This window comes from Festucalex cinctus, chromosome 11 (genome assembly GCF_051991245.1).
Source record: "Festucalex cinctus isolate MCC-2025b chromosome 11, RoL_Fcin_1.0, whole genome shotgun sequence".
Taxonomy (NCBI): domain Eukaryota; kingdom Metazoa; phylum Chordata; class Actinopteri; order Syngnathiformes; family Syngnathidae; genus Festucalex; species Festucalex cinctus.
In genome coordinates, this window is record NC_135421.1 from 18,820,955 (window position 1) to 18,840,356 (window position 19,402).

The window sequence follows — 19,402 nt, forward strand, 5'->3', positions numbered from 1 at the left end:
AAAAAATCCAACTTGAAAAACGTTCCCACTTGCGATACTTGGAAGACCCCCTACCCGTTCCTTGAACGCGTCGCTTCCCGTTTCCCACAGCCGAGAGAAGCAGGGTGAAAAGGAGCGCGACCGCCCCCACCGTCGAGTTCAAGCAGGCCGACGTGGCCGTCAACAAAGAGGTCACCCTCACGTGCAAAACCGCCGATGACAGCACCACCGGCATCATGTGGCATAAGGAATTGACCACCGGCAACCCGGCGGGCGTCACCTTGACTGGCAAGAATCTCACCTTTGCGTCGCTCAAGGAGACCGACAAGGGCACGTACAAATGCAAGGCCGGCGGCAAGTTTTCCAAAGAGTACAAGCTGGACCAAATCAGTGAGTCTGTCAGCAAAAGGCCGTTTGTCGACTCGGCGGTTCCCATTAAGTTTGACGTTTGTGGCGACCGTTATGTGTGCAGAGAGCGGGAACTCGAAGCCCTCCCCGCATCCTCTCTTGCTGCTGATCGTGGTGGCGCTCAACCTCGTTCGGTTCTTCATGTAGACGAGCGAGCGAGCGGGTGAGTTGAGCCCGAAAGAATTCGAGGCGCCATCGTGCACGGAAGCTCGCCAGGAGTTCACTTATTTATTTATTTTTTGCTTTTGTCCTCACAGGCTCCTCCTTGCGGCCTTCCGTCCCCGGCTGGGAGACGACGCGCGCGGCGCCGCCCGCCTCCTCGCTTGGATGCTACACATGCATACACATACATACACGCACGCACACGACTCAAGCAAAATGAGAACAATAGGGGAAAAAATACAAAAGATTAAAAAAAAAAAAAATAGGAAAAAAATAACAAAAGAATAAAAAAAAAAAAAAATTAAAAAAAAGTAATTAATGTTAAAAAAATAAAATAAAAATGTATAGTGTACGTTTGTTGATGTATTGTTTTTCTGCTGTTGTTGTTTCCTTGACCAGATCCCCTTGAAAACCGGGTTTCCAAAGTCTGGTCAAGCTTGTGATAGACTTCCGAGCTCTTTCACTTCATTCGGTCCAATTCGGCCCAATTCGATCTAATTTGGCTAATTCGGCGAGATTTGATGTCATTGGCTGTTATTGATTTGGTGTAACTGGATTAATAAAATTGGTTCAAACCAACTGTGTCCCTTTTTATTTTGACCTTGGAGGATCTTATTCAGGAGCCCATAATGCTGCATCGGCCACAGGTGACCAATCTGCAATGGGGTATATGCCACGGAAGAAGCGGGACGTGATTTTGCACAAGTTTGTTTCCGGTCCGGGTTGTGAACGCGCAACCCAGGGGCACAAAGTCGGAAGCACGAGTATTTTTGACGCAACCCACACGTTGCACACCACCCGGAAACAAACTGATGTGCAAAAAACAGTCCCGCCTCTTCCGTGGCATACACAAAAACATTCTTGGTGGCTTAGTGCAGCAAATATAAAGGATTGTAGGTTGTGATAGCAAGACTAGTCATTTTATATGCTCTTTGGAATTTAAGATTAAAAAAAAAAAAAGCTAGATAGCGCAAGGAAGAGTCAGCATCATGAACACAGGTCGGCCATCTTAGGACGGGGGACTGCGCAGGTGTCGGAGGTAAGGTGATTTCGAACGGATTTACAAACGGGTTCGGTTCATTTAATGTGGCTGGTTCAAGCTAAATAATCAACATTTGAAAGACGATTGAGGTTTACCCGGAATCTCGCGGCCACACTGAATCTGTGGTCATGTGATGTGACGTTACAAGCTTGTGGTGCTGCGATGTCATTTTCAATGGACAGCAAGTGGCAAAACGGCTTGATGTTGCCACTGAATTCATAATCCACAAACGAGGTATTCTTTACAATGCCTTCAGACGGGACCACAGAACGTTTCAAACATTCTGTGCCTTCCTGCCTGAAAGTAATTAGTTGAATAATATTGTGGGAGTCTCCACTTAAATCCAGTAGGTGGCGCTCGATGCAAACAATCTGGTGACTTCAATTTCCAAAGTGGCAGTTTTTCAAGAGTATCTGGCAAGGGAAAAAAATATTACAGTCGTATCAGTACATGTGTCCCCGTTTGGAGCAAGACATTCAATTCAGGCGTGATTATTTTTTTGTTGTTGCAACATTTGTATCAGTCCCTTCACTGCACCTGCACCTTAATCTAATAGTGTTGTAAGACACACATTTTACATAAGAACTCATTGCAAACACCAGCAGGCAAAATGTTGCAAAAGTACTGACGTAATGATAATGATCTATACTTAATTTGTGTGTGTGTGTGTGTGTGTGGGGGGGGGGGGGTGTTTTTGTTTTGTTTTTAATAGTAATAGTTTTAATTAATTTTCAGGGTAGTTCTCTTAGTTTTTATTAGTTTTAGTTCTTTAATAAATGCTTACTTGTAGTTTAGTTTGTTAGTTTCAGTATTAGTTTTATTTTATTATTATATTGTTGTTGTTTTTTTAAATGTGTATTACTTCACTTGTGCGCAATATTTAAAAAACACACTTTCAAAAGTCATTATTCTGGTTTATATCAAAATAAATCTACCAAAAATCATCCCCAAAGCATTAAATTAATTACCAAAGACTAAAACGAAGGACATTTTTGCTATAATCATAGTTAGTTTTAATTAGTTTTGTAAACATAAAATTTAAAGTTTCAGTTAGTTTTTGTTTTTTAAAAAAACATTTTCATTTTTATTTTATTTTGTTGATGAAATTGTTTTTTGAATTTTAGTTTTAGTTATTTTGTTAGGTTTAGTTACCGTAACTAAAATAACCTTTAAAGGGATACTTTACTTATTTGCCCATTTTTGGCAATCCAACATAAATGAATATTTTGCTATGACACCCTCCCTTATTACTTTGACCATCTCCAAACATTTCTGTTTTATTTTATTTGAACTGAGTCAAATGCCATTTTTAGCATATGTCGCGGGTCACTGAACAATGGACGGCGGGCTGCAAATGGCCCCCGGGCCGTAGTTTGGACACCGCTGTTTCAACCGCTTGCAGTAATACAGAATATTAATTAAAAATTGTGATGTACAGTGCTTGTACCCAATTACAAATTTGTCACTTTTAAGCATTTTCTACAATAATTTATAGTAGAACTAGGGGCTGGCCAAGAAAAAGTTAACATCTATAAATAAATGCCCGAGGCTAGCGAGTTGGCTAGCAAAACAAATAAACAAACTTGCTAAAAAAAAAATAAAAATGAGTTTCACCTCCAACTATCTATCACCAACAAGTCCCTTACCTTTCTCCTTTGACCGTTTGTCATCTTTCAGTTTTTGGAAAAAATAGATTTAAAAACAAAACAAAACAAAAAAACAGCAGTCATTTGGACCACCTGTTCCTTCCTCTTCTCGACATGTAACATCATGTGGCGTTATTAAAGGGATACTTTACTTATTTAGCCATTTTTGGCAGTCCAACATTAATATTTGCCTATAAAAATTTGATATTTTCATTATTTTTCATGTACAATTAGTACCTTTCAAAACCCATTTTGCAACTTGCCCACGACTGAAAATGACATCAAACGGGCTCAGCTAACCAATCACAGCTCAGCTTGTGAATGTCACATGACCAAACTTAGAAAACAGATGAGCTGTGATTGGTTACCTGAGCCCTTGTGATGTCATTTTCAGTCGACAGCAAGTTGCAAAATGTGTTTTTAAAGGTACTTATTTTACGTGAAAAATAATGAAAGTATCAAATTGATTATATACAAAATATTAACTTTTTATTGCTATAATGGGCTAAATAAGTGAAGTATTCCTTTAATGATTTCCACCAATATTCTCCATTCACACGCGTGTTTGTTGTGGAAGAATTTCATCAGCGTATAACGTCAGTGCGGCGTTCCCATGGATGGCTGCGGCTCCTTTTCAAACATTTTAGGGCTCTCATGTGTTTCTGCTTCAGATCTCGTTCGAGCTGTCACATAAAAATATCAGCTCGGATGGGATCCCTAATCATTTTTTTTTTTTATCATGATCGCCCGGGAATTTGTTTTGCGGATTTGGCGGCGACGTTTCTTTCCGCCCGTTTGGTGGAAAGCAAAAGGGGCACATGTGCAGGAAAGAGAAGAAGAGAGTGAAGGGGAAGAGATACTTTTTCGGTGGTGCATTCTGGCTGACAGTAGGGATCCATTTCACGCCCAAATGAAAGCAAAGTCGGGGGGGAATGTGTGTCAAGCATGTGCGTGCGATAGGTGTGGTAGGGCACGGGTTCGTCCTCTCAAACTTTTTTTGCACACAGATGAGTCCGCACATTATTGCACATCATTACTTAGCGCTCATTATTTCTGTCCACACTTTATCAGGTCAGTGCAGACGCTGTTGTTTGTATAGCCCGATATTAGAAATCATACATTTCCAACATGCGCTTGACCTCTGACCTTTGCACATTTTGTCACGTTTAGTGTGAGAAATGATCGAGAAAACCTGGAGGAGAATTGAAAGAGGATGATGGCGACGCAATATATGCCCGTGGGCGTAAAGTATGGCAAATTTGCAAGAAAAATAAACTCTGAAACTTACGACAAATACTAGCTAGCGTAGCTAATGTGAGGATTTGTTGGTGGTTAATGGGACAATCTGTTTATGAAATGAAAAGGCAGAATGGAGATGAATTTATTATTAATTTCAACTTTACTTGTCCTACGCGGCAGCTAGAGCGACAACACTTCAAGATTTCCTATCAGCTGACTAACGCTAACCAATCAGGAGCTAGCATAATTTAGCAAAATGCAAGTGAATGACGGAGAGTAGCAGATTCGACACATCAACGTAGCTACTTGTACAGAAAATACCAGAATGTATGAATGTGTAAATAATGATTCTGGAAACATAAATGTACAAGTAACTATACATTTTAACAAATTAACTTTAACTGCTTGATCCTCAGGGTGTGGACCTTCGCAAAGCAAAGGAATCTTTGTCACTTCAACGAGCGAATACTTAACATATGTTTAATCTCCGCTAAAGCAATTACTATCTACGTATTTGAAAACCCGGCAGAAAAGTACAAACATTTGAGTTGTATGCTACGTGTATTTCTCGTAAGTTTCCGAGTTTTTTTTCCTCGCAAATCTGCGTCTTTATAAATTCACAAGTTTTTTTTCTCGCTAAGTTTTTTCCTCAGAATACTGCCCCCACCCTCTAAAAAATATATCTATTTATATGTGGCCCTAATACGCCATCGTAGAAGAATAATATTAGCATTCATTGAGTTGAGAAAAGTTCATACTGAGTTTGAGTACGTGTGTTGAATATTATGACTGTCATGTAGATACAGTAGGATGAGGTAACCATTTCACCACATGATATCCATTGCCAGCTGGGAATGAATCACAAAACTCCTTCCTACAGATGTCGTGTAAATGGAAGGACCCCCTTTCCTGCCTCTCAGCTTTGTGATGATGATGATGACGGTGATGGAAACGTCACAACCGTGAGTAACAGGAGTAATTGGTAAGTAGGCAAGTGAGCTGTATTCTGTTGGGGAAAAGAAAGCAAAGTGACTTTGGACGTTGCGTCCAAAGTCAAGAAGCAGAGTTGTCCACCTGTTCGCAATAGGGACTCCTTCATAGCACGCACTTGTGGTCAGGCTCTGGCTTTGTGTTGCGCAATACACAAGGAGGTCATTGATTTCCTTTTCAGGTTGACTTTGGCACTGTGGATGTACAGCGCAAAACCGAAGTACGCCAAGTGTGTGAATTACACATACTCATGTAGGCCTGCTCAAGTAAAAAGTACAGAAATAGTTTACCCATGCATTGCCTATTCCATGCCTACCCATTGAAAAACGTACTTGACGAATATTTACGTTACTGGCAAGAAACGGTTGGATTCCAGTTGACGGATATAAACGTAAACGGCAGTTCATTAACAATGTACTTATACTTTTCACTAGGGGAAAAAAAAGTCGACCTGCGTTGACTTTAAAAATAGGTCAAGTAAAATGTTCTGCCTTGAAACTCCGCCGGAAATATATGTTTGGGCCATCCATACTTTACACACCCCATTTTTTTTATCTATTTATTTTTTTCCAGACGCACGCAGTATTGAGATGGTGGCTGTGATCTGATCTTTATTTTTTTCTGTAAGTGCACCAACTAGTGGCCAAATGATGGATGTTATTTGTCTGCTTAAAAAACATTCACTGACTCAGTACTTACTTGGTTTTTAATGAAAGACAATATAGCACATTGAGCTTCACCAAAACACAGGAAAGGAAGTTCTGAACTTTCTAAAAAGCACTTTAGGCTGTAATTATTCCAAAAATATAACCTACTACTCGGTTTTAGGTGTTCATCAATTAACCAGTAAAGGGCAGTCATGCACTAAACATGTCCAGAAAAAGACAGCAACAGGAAGTTATTGACACTCGTGTAAGTTAACAGCTAGCTCTACCCTTGTTATACTCATGGAATAATGTTGAAGAATCATCTGTAAGTGACTTTCAAGTTACAATTATATACGTAACGTAGATATAATGACGTATGTGTGAATGGTAGTTAGTATTTGTTTACGTTAAGTGGTAATCGCTAGCGCGCTAATGCTAATCGCGATTGCTAACCGTTTAGCTAATTTTCTTGGTATTCAATAATGTATATGCATAGAAGATAAGAAATTATGAGTACTCCTATGGAATAATTGATAAGATAATTGATTTTTAAAAGATACAATAGTGACAGGCAGCTTCCCACCACTAATGTATAAGGGGCCAGAAATGGCTGGCAATTAGCCACCATCACCACTGCACTACGCTTTTTGTTGTGGATAACGTTTACTTCGTGAACCTTATGATTCACACCAAAAACAAAACACAAGCATGAAACTCGGCCACCAAGGTGAAATATCACGTTTGACGCCTATGTGCAAGAATTTGATCCATCTACATCATGTACAGTATGTATCTTCTGTACGTATACTGATGATGGCCATCTGGTTAGGGCTTGTGTATAGTGTCTCCTCCCAGCAGGCAACTAAAGCTGTGAGCCAAGACCCCAGGCCCAACACCCTGCTGGACTTTGAAATCAGATCTTTATTGTCCATAAAGCCTCGGCCAAGTATGAAAAAAATCATCCCTCCCTTACAAAACACATTCATCCAGCAGCGAGGGAAATCCGGAGTGGGTCGAGACCCAAAGAGACGGCTTGAAATTGGGGAAGGAAAGCGGTGGTGCAAAACGGAGGTGGCGGGAGAAGCGAGGGAGTTCAAAGCCCGGCGCGGTTGTCGAGATCACAACTGCGGCTCTAGTTATTTATAGGCTGTTGCGATAAAGACATTTTCAGAACTGGTTCCGGTTTTCAAATCAACCTAAGACTTCATTTTTTAACTTTTGTGATGTGTCATCTTAACCAAATGCTAAAGCCGCATACACGCACGGTGACGGTTTCTGGTATGTGCAATACGTGTGGCAGCACAGGTTGGCATTTCTGAAACGTGAAATGGTTTACTATTGGCGTCATTACATGTAAATCGTTGATGTTTGCTTTAAATTGTCAATAACCTCTCATGTATTGCACTGATAGTGTTTATCAGTCTTTTACAAAAATGCTTAATTGATTGTGCTGATTTGGGTGCCTCGAGTGGGTCTCCCAAAGGGCAACTTTACCGCAAAGATTCAGGGGACCCAGTTGGATGCGACCATTTGCACTGTTCCGGATTTTGAAGTCCAAAGTCAGCCATCAACACGCTTATATTATAGCGTCAGACAGTTCAAGAGTTGACAGCAATTTTCAACACTTTAAAATCGTTGTCGACTAACAAACAAGTTCTACATTCCCTGGTTGACTGTAAACTGGACGCCACAGAATCGGCACAGTTCTTCATGAACTTGCCTACCCTTTTCTAAACTGTTTTTATTACCTCTTTCTCCTACAGATTTATTTTACAAGCCTCTTTATTATACTGATTTGTTCCATCCGATTTTAGAGGAATGTTGGGCAATCCGCAGCCTAAAGCCATTCGGTTCTTTGCCCAGCAACGTGAATTTAGATTGATTTATAATCGACCGTGCGATGTGGAAAAGAGACTTTTTTTTCTTTTTTTTTTCATTGTAAAACCTGGTTGTTTTTTGTACTTTTGGGGCTATATAGTGAAAGTTGAAGGACGGTTTATAAGGATGGATGGGTGAGGGATACCGAGGAATGAAACCAGGCCCCGGTTAAAGACGGGTCGGTCGGACCGGGTGTTGCACGTGATTGATATAGCGTAGTGGGAAGTTGGGTGTCAGGGTATTTATGGCAGATCAGGGTTGGATTTCAATTGGCTAAGTGATAACAGTACACAGACTCGCACACAGTGCTCTGAATTCTTTCAAAAAAAACAAACATCTGGGGGTCTGTTTTTATTGTTATTTTTTTTATATTTAAATAAGTTTCCAATACCAAGCATCAAACTTTTCCGAAGCCTATTTATTGGGATCCAAGCAGTGTTACCAACTTAAGAGAAGTAGCTATTGGCTGTCCTAAAAGTCGCCAGAAGTTGCTAAATGATGTCATCACCAAATTTGCATAATTGGCAAATTGGGCATCACTTCTCAAAGTAAGTTTATGACTTAAATGATTTGTCTACCAGAAAAAGTTGTGAGATTTGTCGCTAGTCACTTTTGACAAAAACGTCGCCAAGAAGCTTTTGAAAAGTCGCCAAGTTAGCAACACTGGCTTAAGCCTACCTACGAATTGGGGATATCCATGAATAACTGAGGCTCTTCGTGTCTATATTAATTGTTAAAACATTAAATATGACACCAACCAAGACCCCAACCATTTCAACAACATTTCAAACATTGCTTTACCTTAAAAATGTAGAAAAATAAAATATACGGTTTGTGCTAAATGGGCTAGCATGTATATTTACTGACCTGAAATTTTGGGTGCAAGCAGTGACAACACAAAATGGCGGTCATAGACATTTTTAGTGATTAGGTTGGATCCCACTCATGCTTTTGATGCTGTTTAGTCCTAGATTTTACTTTTGACCACCAAAATTAACTAAAAAATAATAATTTTCAGGCTTTTTTTGCATAACGTTTTACTTGAATAATGGATCCACTGTACACCCAATCACAGCCAACCATATTTATTGTAATGGCTCTTATAGTTTATCAGTCATACATCAGTTGGTGACGGTCTGAGGAAATTTCATGTTTTTGAAACATGTAAGAAAGCCTCGCATGCAAACGCCACACATATAGCAAGGTTCAAACCCAGAACTTCTCTTCGCGAGGCAGACCAACCCCACGCGCACATCCAGGTGAGACCAGTTGTATCCTATACTTGACATTTTTGGCCCTCAATGAGGGCTGCGCAAATATCAAAGGTATACCACACACCTGTGATGACGTCAGCCCATTCCGGCAGGCTCTCATTTCGACTCCACCATAAACATCAAGTCACATTATAGCTGTGTTTATGCTCGTGTGTGTTTTGGCCTCACGCTGGTCTTTTTTAGCCGGATAGCAGCTAATTGTAGTGTCTGGGTCGTCTCTCTCTCTCGCTCTCTCGCTCTCTCGCTCTCTCTCTCTTTCTCTCTTTCTCCCCCTCCTCGCTCCACCACGCCTGGAGCGACGTCACACCAAGGTGCGAGAAGAAGAAGAGCGCATTTTTCCTCCCTTCATCATCCAAAGAAAACACACTGACACACACCGTGGTCCTCCTCCTTCTCCTCCTCCTCCTCTGCGCATGCAAGACCTCCACTGAGTCATTTCCAAAGCGCAAAAGACGACCCGGCCGGCACAACCGAACGGAACCACGAATCCACCGGCTCTGCCTCACCGTCGTTGGAAGTATTCTTTTTTATTTATTTTTTTATTTTTTATTTTTGGAAGGAGTGGGCCAGTGTGGGGGTGATGTTTGTGAAAGCTCCGTTGGCAGTTCTGGGGAAGCCACTTTTGGGTCGCGTTTCGCGCTCGAACAGGACGTCCGGCAACTTGTAAGGTGACAAACCCGGAGCGACAATGAAGCGGTTAAGCGCACCTTTGGACCTCTCCTCAGTCACCTCTTGACCGACTTTGCTGCGCATTAAGATGCGCCCGACGGGAGGGGAGCTGGATGATGAACTTTGATTGACTTGACGCTTTGCTGCACTTCAAAACAAGACGAGGATTTTCTTATTTTTTTAAATTTTTTTTTAATATAGCCTACCAAAAATTGTCTGGAAGTTCTGAAACGCTCCAACATGACTGTTCGTCTTTCTCGGATCCAACTGGCTCTCTTCTTTATCTTGCTTTGCCCGGTCAATATCATCGGATTGTGGTGGTAAGTGATGAATATGACAAGTGATGAATATTTATGGTTGCAAAGCGGGCGACTTTCATTTGAGTTTAACGAGTTTTAAGTTTGAGTTTTAAGGCGACATGCGCAAATAATTGCAACATACAAGCTACAAATGGAATCAAGACAATCACAATTACATCTATCTGTCTGTCTGTCTGTCTGTCTATCTGTTTGTCTGTCTGTCGATATAATGATTTTTTTGGGAGATTAAAAATGAAATATAGTCCATCTAATTTTTAATTTTTTGTAGAATTTATTTTTTATAATGGAAAAAAAAATATTGTGGCAGATCATTTATCGGACACAATGTGATTTCTCGCTTGCTTCTGAAGTTAGACAAAAATGGATTTAAAAAAAAAAAAATTTGGTCAGAAAAAAAAGATTCCATGTTTATTTTAATTCATTTTTAAATGTTTTTATTTATATTATTATTTAGTTTTTAAATAAATTGTTATTCGAGAATCTAGCTGTAATTTGCTACTCGGATGGATGGATATTTTTCAGGTGGACTGGATTTATTTTATTTATTTTGAGAAAAGTGACTTATTTAATTTTTGTTTGGTGAGGAATTGATCTTTTCTTTAATAAGAAAACTAAATCTCGTGATTTAATGTTTTTCTTCCCTTGATTTTTTTTAGGTTGAGGAACTAGAATTCTTTATGATTTATTAGAACTAACTTTTTTTTATTTATTTTTTTTAATCTAAATTGTGCCCACTTGAAGTGAGATTGAAGGTTTCGTGAGCATTTGTTTATGGAGAACTTGAGTGTTTGCAGAATAGGAAATAAGAAAGAGGAGGGCGGGTGATAACTGTCTTCTCACTGCCTGCAGTTGTGTGAGTGCGTGTTTAGGGGTCAGAGTTAGGAATGTCAGGTGGCCCTTCAGGGCGCAGTGGATATGTCATCATAAAACAATCCATGCAGGCTCAGCTCAGCAAGGTGTGTGACAGACAGACAGACAGACAGATCAATCCCACATTTTCTGTCCGTCCGTCTGCGTCTTTGCTTTTTTTCCCTTCCTCACATGTAGTTTGCCTTCATTTGCGGTTTCCACACCCACAGACGGGCGCACAATCTTTCTGGATTCGATCCAGCGAATCCTCCCACTTGACCATCTCGCTCGGTCAAGGTCAGCGTGGGCTGAGGTGGTCCGAGGAGGCCAAGCGAGCGGGTGCGAGCGCACGACTGCGCCTCTTTTCCCGGCCTCTCGCTCGTGTTCCGTCCTGTCATGACTGATAGCCAACTCGCACTCCTTAGGTTGACTTTTTTTTTTTCCATCAGCATATTGGAAAAGTGATGAGAACGTGTTTGTAATCAACTGGCCGGGAAGTCACAACAATGTTGACGAGAGAGAGAGAGAGCGTTGGCTGCCAAATGGAATCTGGTACATGTGCTAAGGCAGCACATTTGACAAAACGAGGGGAATGGACGAAGTTGTCTTAATTGTGTTTGCTTCGAAGCAACATTTATAGGACCAAATCTGTTGGGTTGTTTTCTTCTGAAGTTCTAAATATATAAGAAAAATGGAAATATAATTGCTTCACACCTATAGGTCATTTAGTTTTTGTCTGGGGCAGCACGGTGAAGTAGTGGTTAGCATATCTGCATCACAGTTGTGAATAAGGTTTAGACACTTTTTCGCTATTTTGAGAATATTATTTAAAACCACTTACTGGTTCTTGTATGTTGAGAAAGGTATGTCAACATGCAGAAGGAAGTCTCCATACAGTCAGTCTACCAAATGTAAACACAGCTGAAGTCGTGCTAATTTGGCTAGCCTGTGCGCTAACTTTGCAAATTGACGAATGGGAGAATTGCTCTCTATATGTTCTGAACCCGTGTTGTGCTGTGCAAACTGTTACCTGGTGCTGTTCTGAGTGGATGCAGCCAAGTAGGGCACACCATTGGCCTAATTGTTTTCATGGCTAGCTATAGTAGTTTTGGTTAATATTGAAATCATTATTCATTGACTTCAAAACTTTGCATTTATTTAACTAGCTTAGCTCAGCTTTAAATAGAGATCAGTTTAAAGGAACACAAGACTGAATGAAAAACTAACTAGCTATTCTGTGAAATGGTTCATTTCAACTCTTCCCTGAAAAAAATGCCAATTTATGTTGAGCAATTATGATTTTATAGCACTTTTTATTAATATTTTTGCGTTAAGTCTAATATCGGGCGTTTTGGACAGTCACGTGATCATCGTGATGTATCGTGTGCGTAAAATACACATTGAATGAATGACAACAAAGAACTCACGGAGAATTATCGCGGCCCACGGCGGACATCAAAATGGAATTTCGAATTAGCGCACGTAAAGCGCAGCCACCCCCCACCGCCCCACCCCCACACGGAATGACATGAAACCGGACGTGTTGACGACTTTGCTCTGGGATCCAAGACATCTTTTTCTCGCTCATTACGTTAGCAAATTCCCATTGAAATGAACGAAGACAGCTTCCGGTTACGCACGGGATACATCATCACAATCACGTGACCAGGATCATGGCGTCCCACACCGTACAATCGAATACGGACACTTAATCGGTTTAAACTAAAATTCAGAGAATAAGATGCCAAAGATATTTATACATTTATTCTTTGTACACAACGCCTAATCCAATACTGGAAAATGATTAATAAATGTTGTAATGCTTTAAAGAATCAACAGAAAATGAAGGAAAAAATAACTTCAAAAAAATTTGTACCTGCTGTGACTGTTGTGCACACTTTGGCTTCTTGGGGGCAGTGCGGTGCAGTGCATGCATGGAGATAGACATTTACATGAAAATAAAAGGAGTAGAAGAAGACAATAGTGATTGAACTTTATTAATTAATTTCACGCGCAGATTAAAATGAGTAGATGCTGGTGAGTACTAATATACATACTGTAAAATCTGTTGGAATGCGTTTGTGTGTGAATATAATATTTGAAGGTAAATCCATCTTTTTACTTGTAATGCTAATTTTTGCTATCCCGTCAATGGGGTTTTTCATTGACTGCTAGCAATGAGCTTGTGATGTTGTAAAAAGGAAGGCAGAATAACATTTGCCACACGCTTGTTGCAAGTAACTCAGGGAGATTTTAAAACAGGAACTTGCACACGCCACTGTTGGTTGCATTCATCGTTTTTCTTATCTTATAATACTGAATGATTTTGAGAAGCCAAAATGGAAACAATGAAACTTTTAATTCCCCAGCGCTAATCCCTTAGTTTTACGTAACAGTTGAACATAGTTAATTGTCATGTCAACACAAAGTAACAGCAGTTGTACTCGCCTTCACTGTGTACCGCTTTTGGCAATAGCTTCCATTCATTCATTCTTTCTTTAGTTTCTTTTATCATCGTTGTTAAATTTATCATCACTGATACCCTTGTGAAAGAGTATACACACACAAAAATGAAACCTGAGGGGAAAGCAGTGAGGAACATCTGTACATGCCAAGAAGCGTTGTCTCTTCTCATCACATTTTATTTGAATCATTCTGGATTTTTGGTTGGCTACACAATTTTTTCTCAATATTCTTCCACCCCCCCACCCCCACACTATGACTACATGTCAAATGATCGTTGGTTGGTGTGGTAGATGTTCTCAAACGTGCAACATGAGCCACCCTGAGACCACCTTAACTTTTCCACTACAGAAAAAAATTGACACATTCTTACTGGTGACATTATCGAGCAGGTCTTTTTTTTTCTGACCTTTTCTCTGGTCTCCTGACCATTTAAACCTCACGACTCTGGCAAGATTCTGAAGCACCTGGTTAAGGCGAAGGGTAATGGGATATTTATAAGGTTTTAGGTGAATGAATGAGTATAAATTTATACGTATTTGCGCGCACGCACGCAAACGCACGCACGCACGCACGCAAACGCACGCACACATACACACAAAAAAAAAAAAAAAAAAAAGAGCAATGATGACAAGACGTTGAATCGGTAAGACTACCGAATGAACAATTCTGAGCTCTTTAAAAAAAAATAAAAAAAAAAATTATCGAGCAGGTCCACGGGCTACTCATGTGGTCCTTGGGTCTAACTGGTGCCCGCAGGCACCATGTTGGTGACCCCTGGACGAAAGGAATCAGCATCGATAGCATCTATTTCCTTTTCATCCCCACTGACATATATTGTCATCTTCTTTCACTCGCCCGCTGCAGACTGCGGGCGCGGCGAGGGTGAAAGCACACCTGTGCATCTGGCGGGCTCCCCGGGGACAATGATGTTCTCTGTTTAAAAATTGCCAGGCGACCCATCATACACGTCGTGCGGCGGTCTTCTCGCTCGCTCCTGTCTAAAAGTCTCTCTTTGTCCGGCCTGGATCGTAGGAAAATACTTAACGGCGTAGATAGAGTGAGACTGTAAGAGGGATGAAATGCTGCGAGAGAGATAGCTCGCCGTTCCTTTCAGAGCCTCTCGCTGATTACGCCGCTCTAATCATTTGGCTTGAGAGCAGACGGCACAGCTCACAAGAGGGAGGAATGCCTTTGCTCTCGTTTTCTCTACTTTGGACTGCATGGCTTAGCTGGGCCAACTTTAAAGACCCTGTGGAGGGAATTTACAGATTTGTTTCTATGTGCAATATATGTTTGAAAATAATTGTACTGTCACAAACAACTTTTTAAAAAATCGAGTCTCCTATCGATTATCCCTTCGATCAATCCATTAATCGAAGCCTGAAATTTAACTGGTGGTCAGGAAGTAGGAAACACCCTTTGAAAATGATGGAGAGCGACTATGCAAAAGCACTGGGTGAGCCTGGATGTATTTGACAGACTCTAAAAGTAGTAAAATATGTCCGATATGATCCTTATACTCTAAGGAAAAGAGATTTTTCTGAACTCGTGTCGGGTTTGCCTGGTGTGGAGGCAATCGACATCGCCAACTACCTCGTCCTCCAGACATCGTACTACACCGCTAGCCAAATGAAGGCGTATAAAAGCCTGGAGGCTTACAACTATTTCGTATGTGGTTGGGTTAGCGAACTCGGATCAAAAGAAGCACTAAATGACCGTCGTTGTGTTTTTGTTCGGGTGAGTAAATGTGATTCAGGATTATTCTCTTTTCAACTCAAATGTACACAAAGGTACCACTGGCTACAAGCTAGCTAGCTAACTGTTACTTTAACTGCTATTTTCTACGTGTTGCTAAGTTAACCATTCTCAGAGGTCTAACGTATGTTGTGGCCTTCCTGGAAGAAGGACCTCAATTAAAGAACCACTGGTGATCGATAACATAGCTAGCATTGCTAAAAACAAAGACACAGCCACCTAGCATGGACACACAAGCTGTAGAATAAACCACATCGTGTTATCACGGTTAGCTATGGTAATATCACACCGGCCTGTTGAGAGTTTTATTCAGCTATGTCAGTAGTTTCATTACTGTATCCTTACCTTTCACGAAGTGATCACTTCATATACGAGCGTTGTCCAACTTTGCTCCTCCGGATTTTAGACGAAGGTTTTTAATCCAGGTCTGCCATCTTCTTTCGATAATTTTATTTAAAAAAAAATCACCTTTATGGGTTAGTACTTTTGGGCCGCGAAAGTAGCTTTAATTTATTTCTCGATTAGACCGGTTGGGACAGCCATAAACAGCACAAAAATTCGGCATTTTCTCAGCTCTTTCCTATGGGGAAATTACTTCCTGTCCCTCATCTGGTATTGGGCGCTTGTCGTGACGTCACATGAAAATCATCTATGCTGTAGTAGATACCGCCTTCCTGTTGCTGTCGCACGTAGGGCGGCCGCCAACTTACTTACGTGTTTGGCTCCAATAAATTCATTAGAGCGCTTTTATTCATTTAGCGATTTTGACGTGGATTGTTTTGTTACAAACAGAAGACGTGTAGCGATGCAAATTTTCTCACTTTTCAGTCTAAAGAGACCACAAACAAATAAGAAGCATCTTCGTTAGTAGTGGTGAATTTCGGTCGGAGTCCAATAAGTGTCCGTACAGAAACACGAAATATTGGTTCCGGCAACTTCCATGTGCCGCAAATGGTTTTTTTTGGGGGGTTTTTTAATTATTAAAATAGCTTTGACGCATGCATTTTTGCGTCAACCAATTTTTGTGGTCGACCTAACCGACTTGGTCGACTTTTTTCCCCCAGCCCTAATAATTGCTGAAAGCATGTGAAAAGGCTTCGAAATATGTCAGTCACTCATCTTTGTGGTTCTAAATTTGCAAGATATCTTTATTTCCACTTGATGTGAATGTTTGCGTATCACAATTTGGAGTGCCGCCTGTCTGGAGTGAGCCATCAACCCACAGGTGGTCGCACAAACTTGTATAAGAGACGTCGCTGCCAGTGAATCATGTGCAATCGCACATACAGTCCATGCAGATGCACGCACGCACACACAGTTGGCATTCAGAAGAAAGTTTGAGTGTAGCAGATCTTATCTTGTCCACTGCTGGTCTGAACGCTTGATGTCTAATCAGAATGCGAGCGATGGCAACAGATAAAGATTAAATGACGATGTGGGTTTGGCATCAGGTGTTAGAGTGAACTGAACGCGTGTGTGTGTCCGTGCTTGTCGGCAGGCAAGCCCTTTGAGAATCTTAGAATTGGGAAATGATACAAGAATGTTTAAAAAAAAAAAGTTTGACAAAAACGGTTGTCTGACATTTTGGGTTTGCGTGTGAATTGGACCTTAACACTCACTTGTTAGGTTTTGATCAGTCGCAGAAGTTGCGAGTCCGAAAAGTCTCTAATTGGAAGGAGTAGAAATGGAATCTGGTTTTGCGACTAACCTTCGAAATAAAACTTTTTTTATTTATTTATTTTTGTATTTTTTTTAACTCATGTAACACTTTGCAAGCAAAGCTGTTCCATGAGGCAGCGGATGGAAAATGACAGTGCAAAGCCTTTAAATCTGATATGAGGTCAAAGTCTTGTCATTTTGATCAAATGATACATTGAAATCCAGACATCAATTATTTACAGTAAGGTCTATAAACAACAACCAATGAAACATCCTCCGCAAAGAACGACTAATATTAATAAATTTACTTGTAAAAAAAAACAAAACCTGTATTCACACTTCAAAATGTTTGCTTTGTTCTTGTTTACTGCAAAACCGATGTTTATGTACAGCACTTTGTATACAGCAACGCCTGTTCTTAAAGCGCTTTATAAATAAAGTTGAGTTGAGTTGGATGATCATCGCATATGCTGTACGTCCAATCAGATGTTTTCCCCTATTCAGCTCACAGGGGGCGCATTTGATGTGTGATCACTTGTCGGTTGTTAATTTATGTTTGTAATCCTCAGTTAATTTATGTCCGTTGGGATTTTGTATCATTCATGTGCTATCCCGATTGCTCGTTGTTTTGGTTTTACAAAGCAAACTACGGGCCTGGCATGTATCCAAAAAACACAGCAAGTATATTTGTTCCTTTAGTTATTTATTTTTCAAACTTTTAACTCTTAAGTTTCAGGATTTTTGTTTGTTTTTTAATGCACTTTTAAGTATTTTTTCAATTTCAGTTTTAGTTCTTCTGTTTTTTGGTAACTATTACAACCTCGTTAGTCAGCTCACAACGATAGCAAATATGGCACCTCATTTTGATTGCAGAATCGTGTTTGTTCTAAACAAACTTAATTCGCCATCTCACAATATACATCAATAATCATATCCAAAGATGTAGATGACCAATTAAACCGATTTTACTTACTGTAGGCATAAAATGCAGGATGGAAGAGGATTGAGATTCAATACGTCTTTCTAACCTATTCAGCTAAAATAAAGCTGAACTTGAAATACTTCCTGTTTTCTCTTTTTCTTTCACATGTACACATTGTACAAAAGTGGAATTACATTCCAAGATAAAGACAAAAACTGAGTTATAACAGGACTATAAGAATGCTTCTTGTTTAAATTGTTTGGATTAGAGAAACCTGTGAGGTAAAAAAGCAGCGCGAATAAACAAAATGTACTCATATGCTAATCACCGCAGGGAGCCATGAAGAATCTTGGCAAAGTAGTTTCTATCTGCCTTATCCTGGTGTGAGAATTGAGCGCAAAAATACTTTACTAAAAAGTTTTCATCATGTTTTATGTCTTTGTTGAACGTTGCTGTCACTTTGATTGCGCGCGGAGCTCCCCCGCCGTCTCGCTATGCGCTCTTGCCTTCGCTCAGGTTCTGCCTAACTGTCAGACTTTCGCCTGTCGTGACTGTCTTCATCTGCGGCATACTTGAGGGATTAGGCAGGGATGAAATGCACCCATTTGTGGGTGAAGTTGAGGGGGAAAAAAAAGAGGGTTCCACACAGTCCAGCACTGTGTGATCCTCAATGAAACCTGAGGTCACTTCAATCACACAATCTTTGATATGTGCCTAATGTGCAGCTCGACAATGAATCAGGCATTTAATGGCAATTTGAAGTTCATTATTTTTCGCTTGCAGCAGTATACGAATGGATCAAATCTCTTCAATATGAGCGAGCAGCACAAATCATAAAACATATCAAAGGACATTCCAAAAATGGTGCATGAGAGCAGTATTTGAAATCCCACTGTCAAGGCTTGACTTGTGTGGGTTTCTTTTTTTCTTTTTTTTCTTTTTTTGACTGCTTTCTTGATGTCACACTGACGAAGCATTCATGTGAGACAGATTTTACTTTTAAGCCCTTTCCCGCCCCCCTAATTTCAGCTCCTGTAAATTCCTCTCGGTTGTTTCATTGTCTGTGTAGGAGGGTTGTCATAAATGACACTCTGAGGAACACTGACACTTTGTATACTGAGGATATGAGTGGTCTTGAACAAGTGAATGGAAGCTTTTAACTGTGTGTGTGTTTGTGGTGGTAGTCATCTTTACACTTTCTTAGATAGTTGCAAATGTACTGCCGGTTTATAGAAGATTCTGTACACAAGCTGCATGTATGTATTTGTGAGTCAGCTCTTCATCATTACAGCAAAATATCATTGCGCTTGAGTGCATTTCATTTGATTGATTGATGTGAGTTTTGAATGAGGATGCAATTATTTTTTATTTGCCAGGATTTTTTTTTTTTTTAATATATATATATCCAGGTCCATACTGTGTCCCCCTGAAAGACGCACAGATTGTGCCTACAGTATTTTTTCTTCTCCCTCCTTCCTTATGCGTCTTTTTTTTTTT

The 19,402-nt window shown here is 40.3% G+C and overlaps 1 protein-coding gene across 5 annotated transcripts in view; it reads left to right on the forward strand.

Moving 5' to 3' along the window:
* The first annotated feature begins 1,390 nt into the window (after positions 1 to 1,390).
* wnt6b (wingless-type MMTV integration site family, member 6b) overlaps positions 1,391 to 19,402 on the forward strand; it is a 46,470-nt gene continuing 28,458 nt past the window's right edge. Inside the window, exons 1-2 of one of the 5 annotated variants that reach the window (XM_077536178.1) lie at positions 1,391 to 1,588; positions 5,357 to 5,438. In XM_077536178.1, the coding sequence (XP_077392304.1) occupies positions 5,368 to 5,438 (71 nt within the window). In that variant the 5' untranslated portion in view covers positions 1,391 to 1,588; positions 5,357 to 5,367. The other 4 variants (XM_077536180.1, XM_077536179.1, XM_077536181.1 and 1 more) reach the window with 4 other exon arrangements.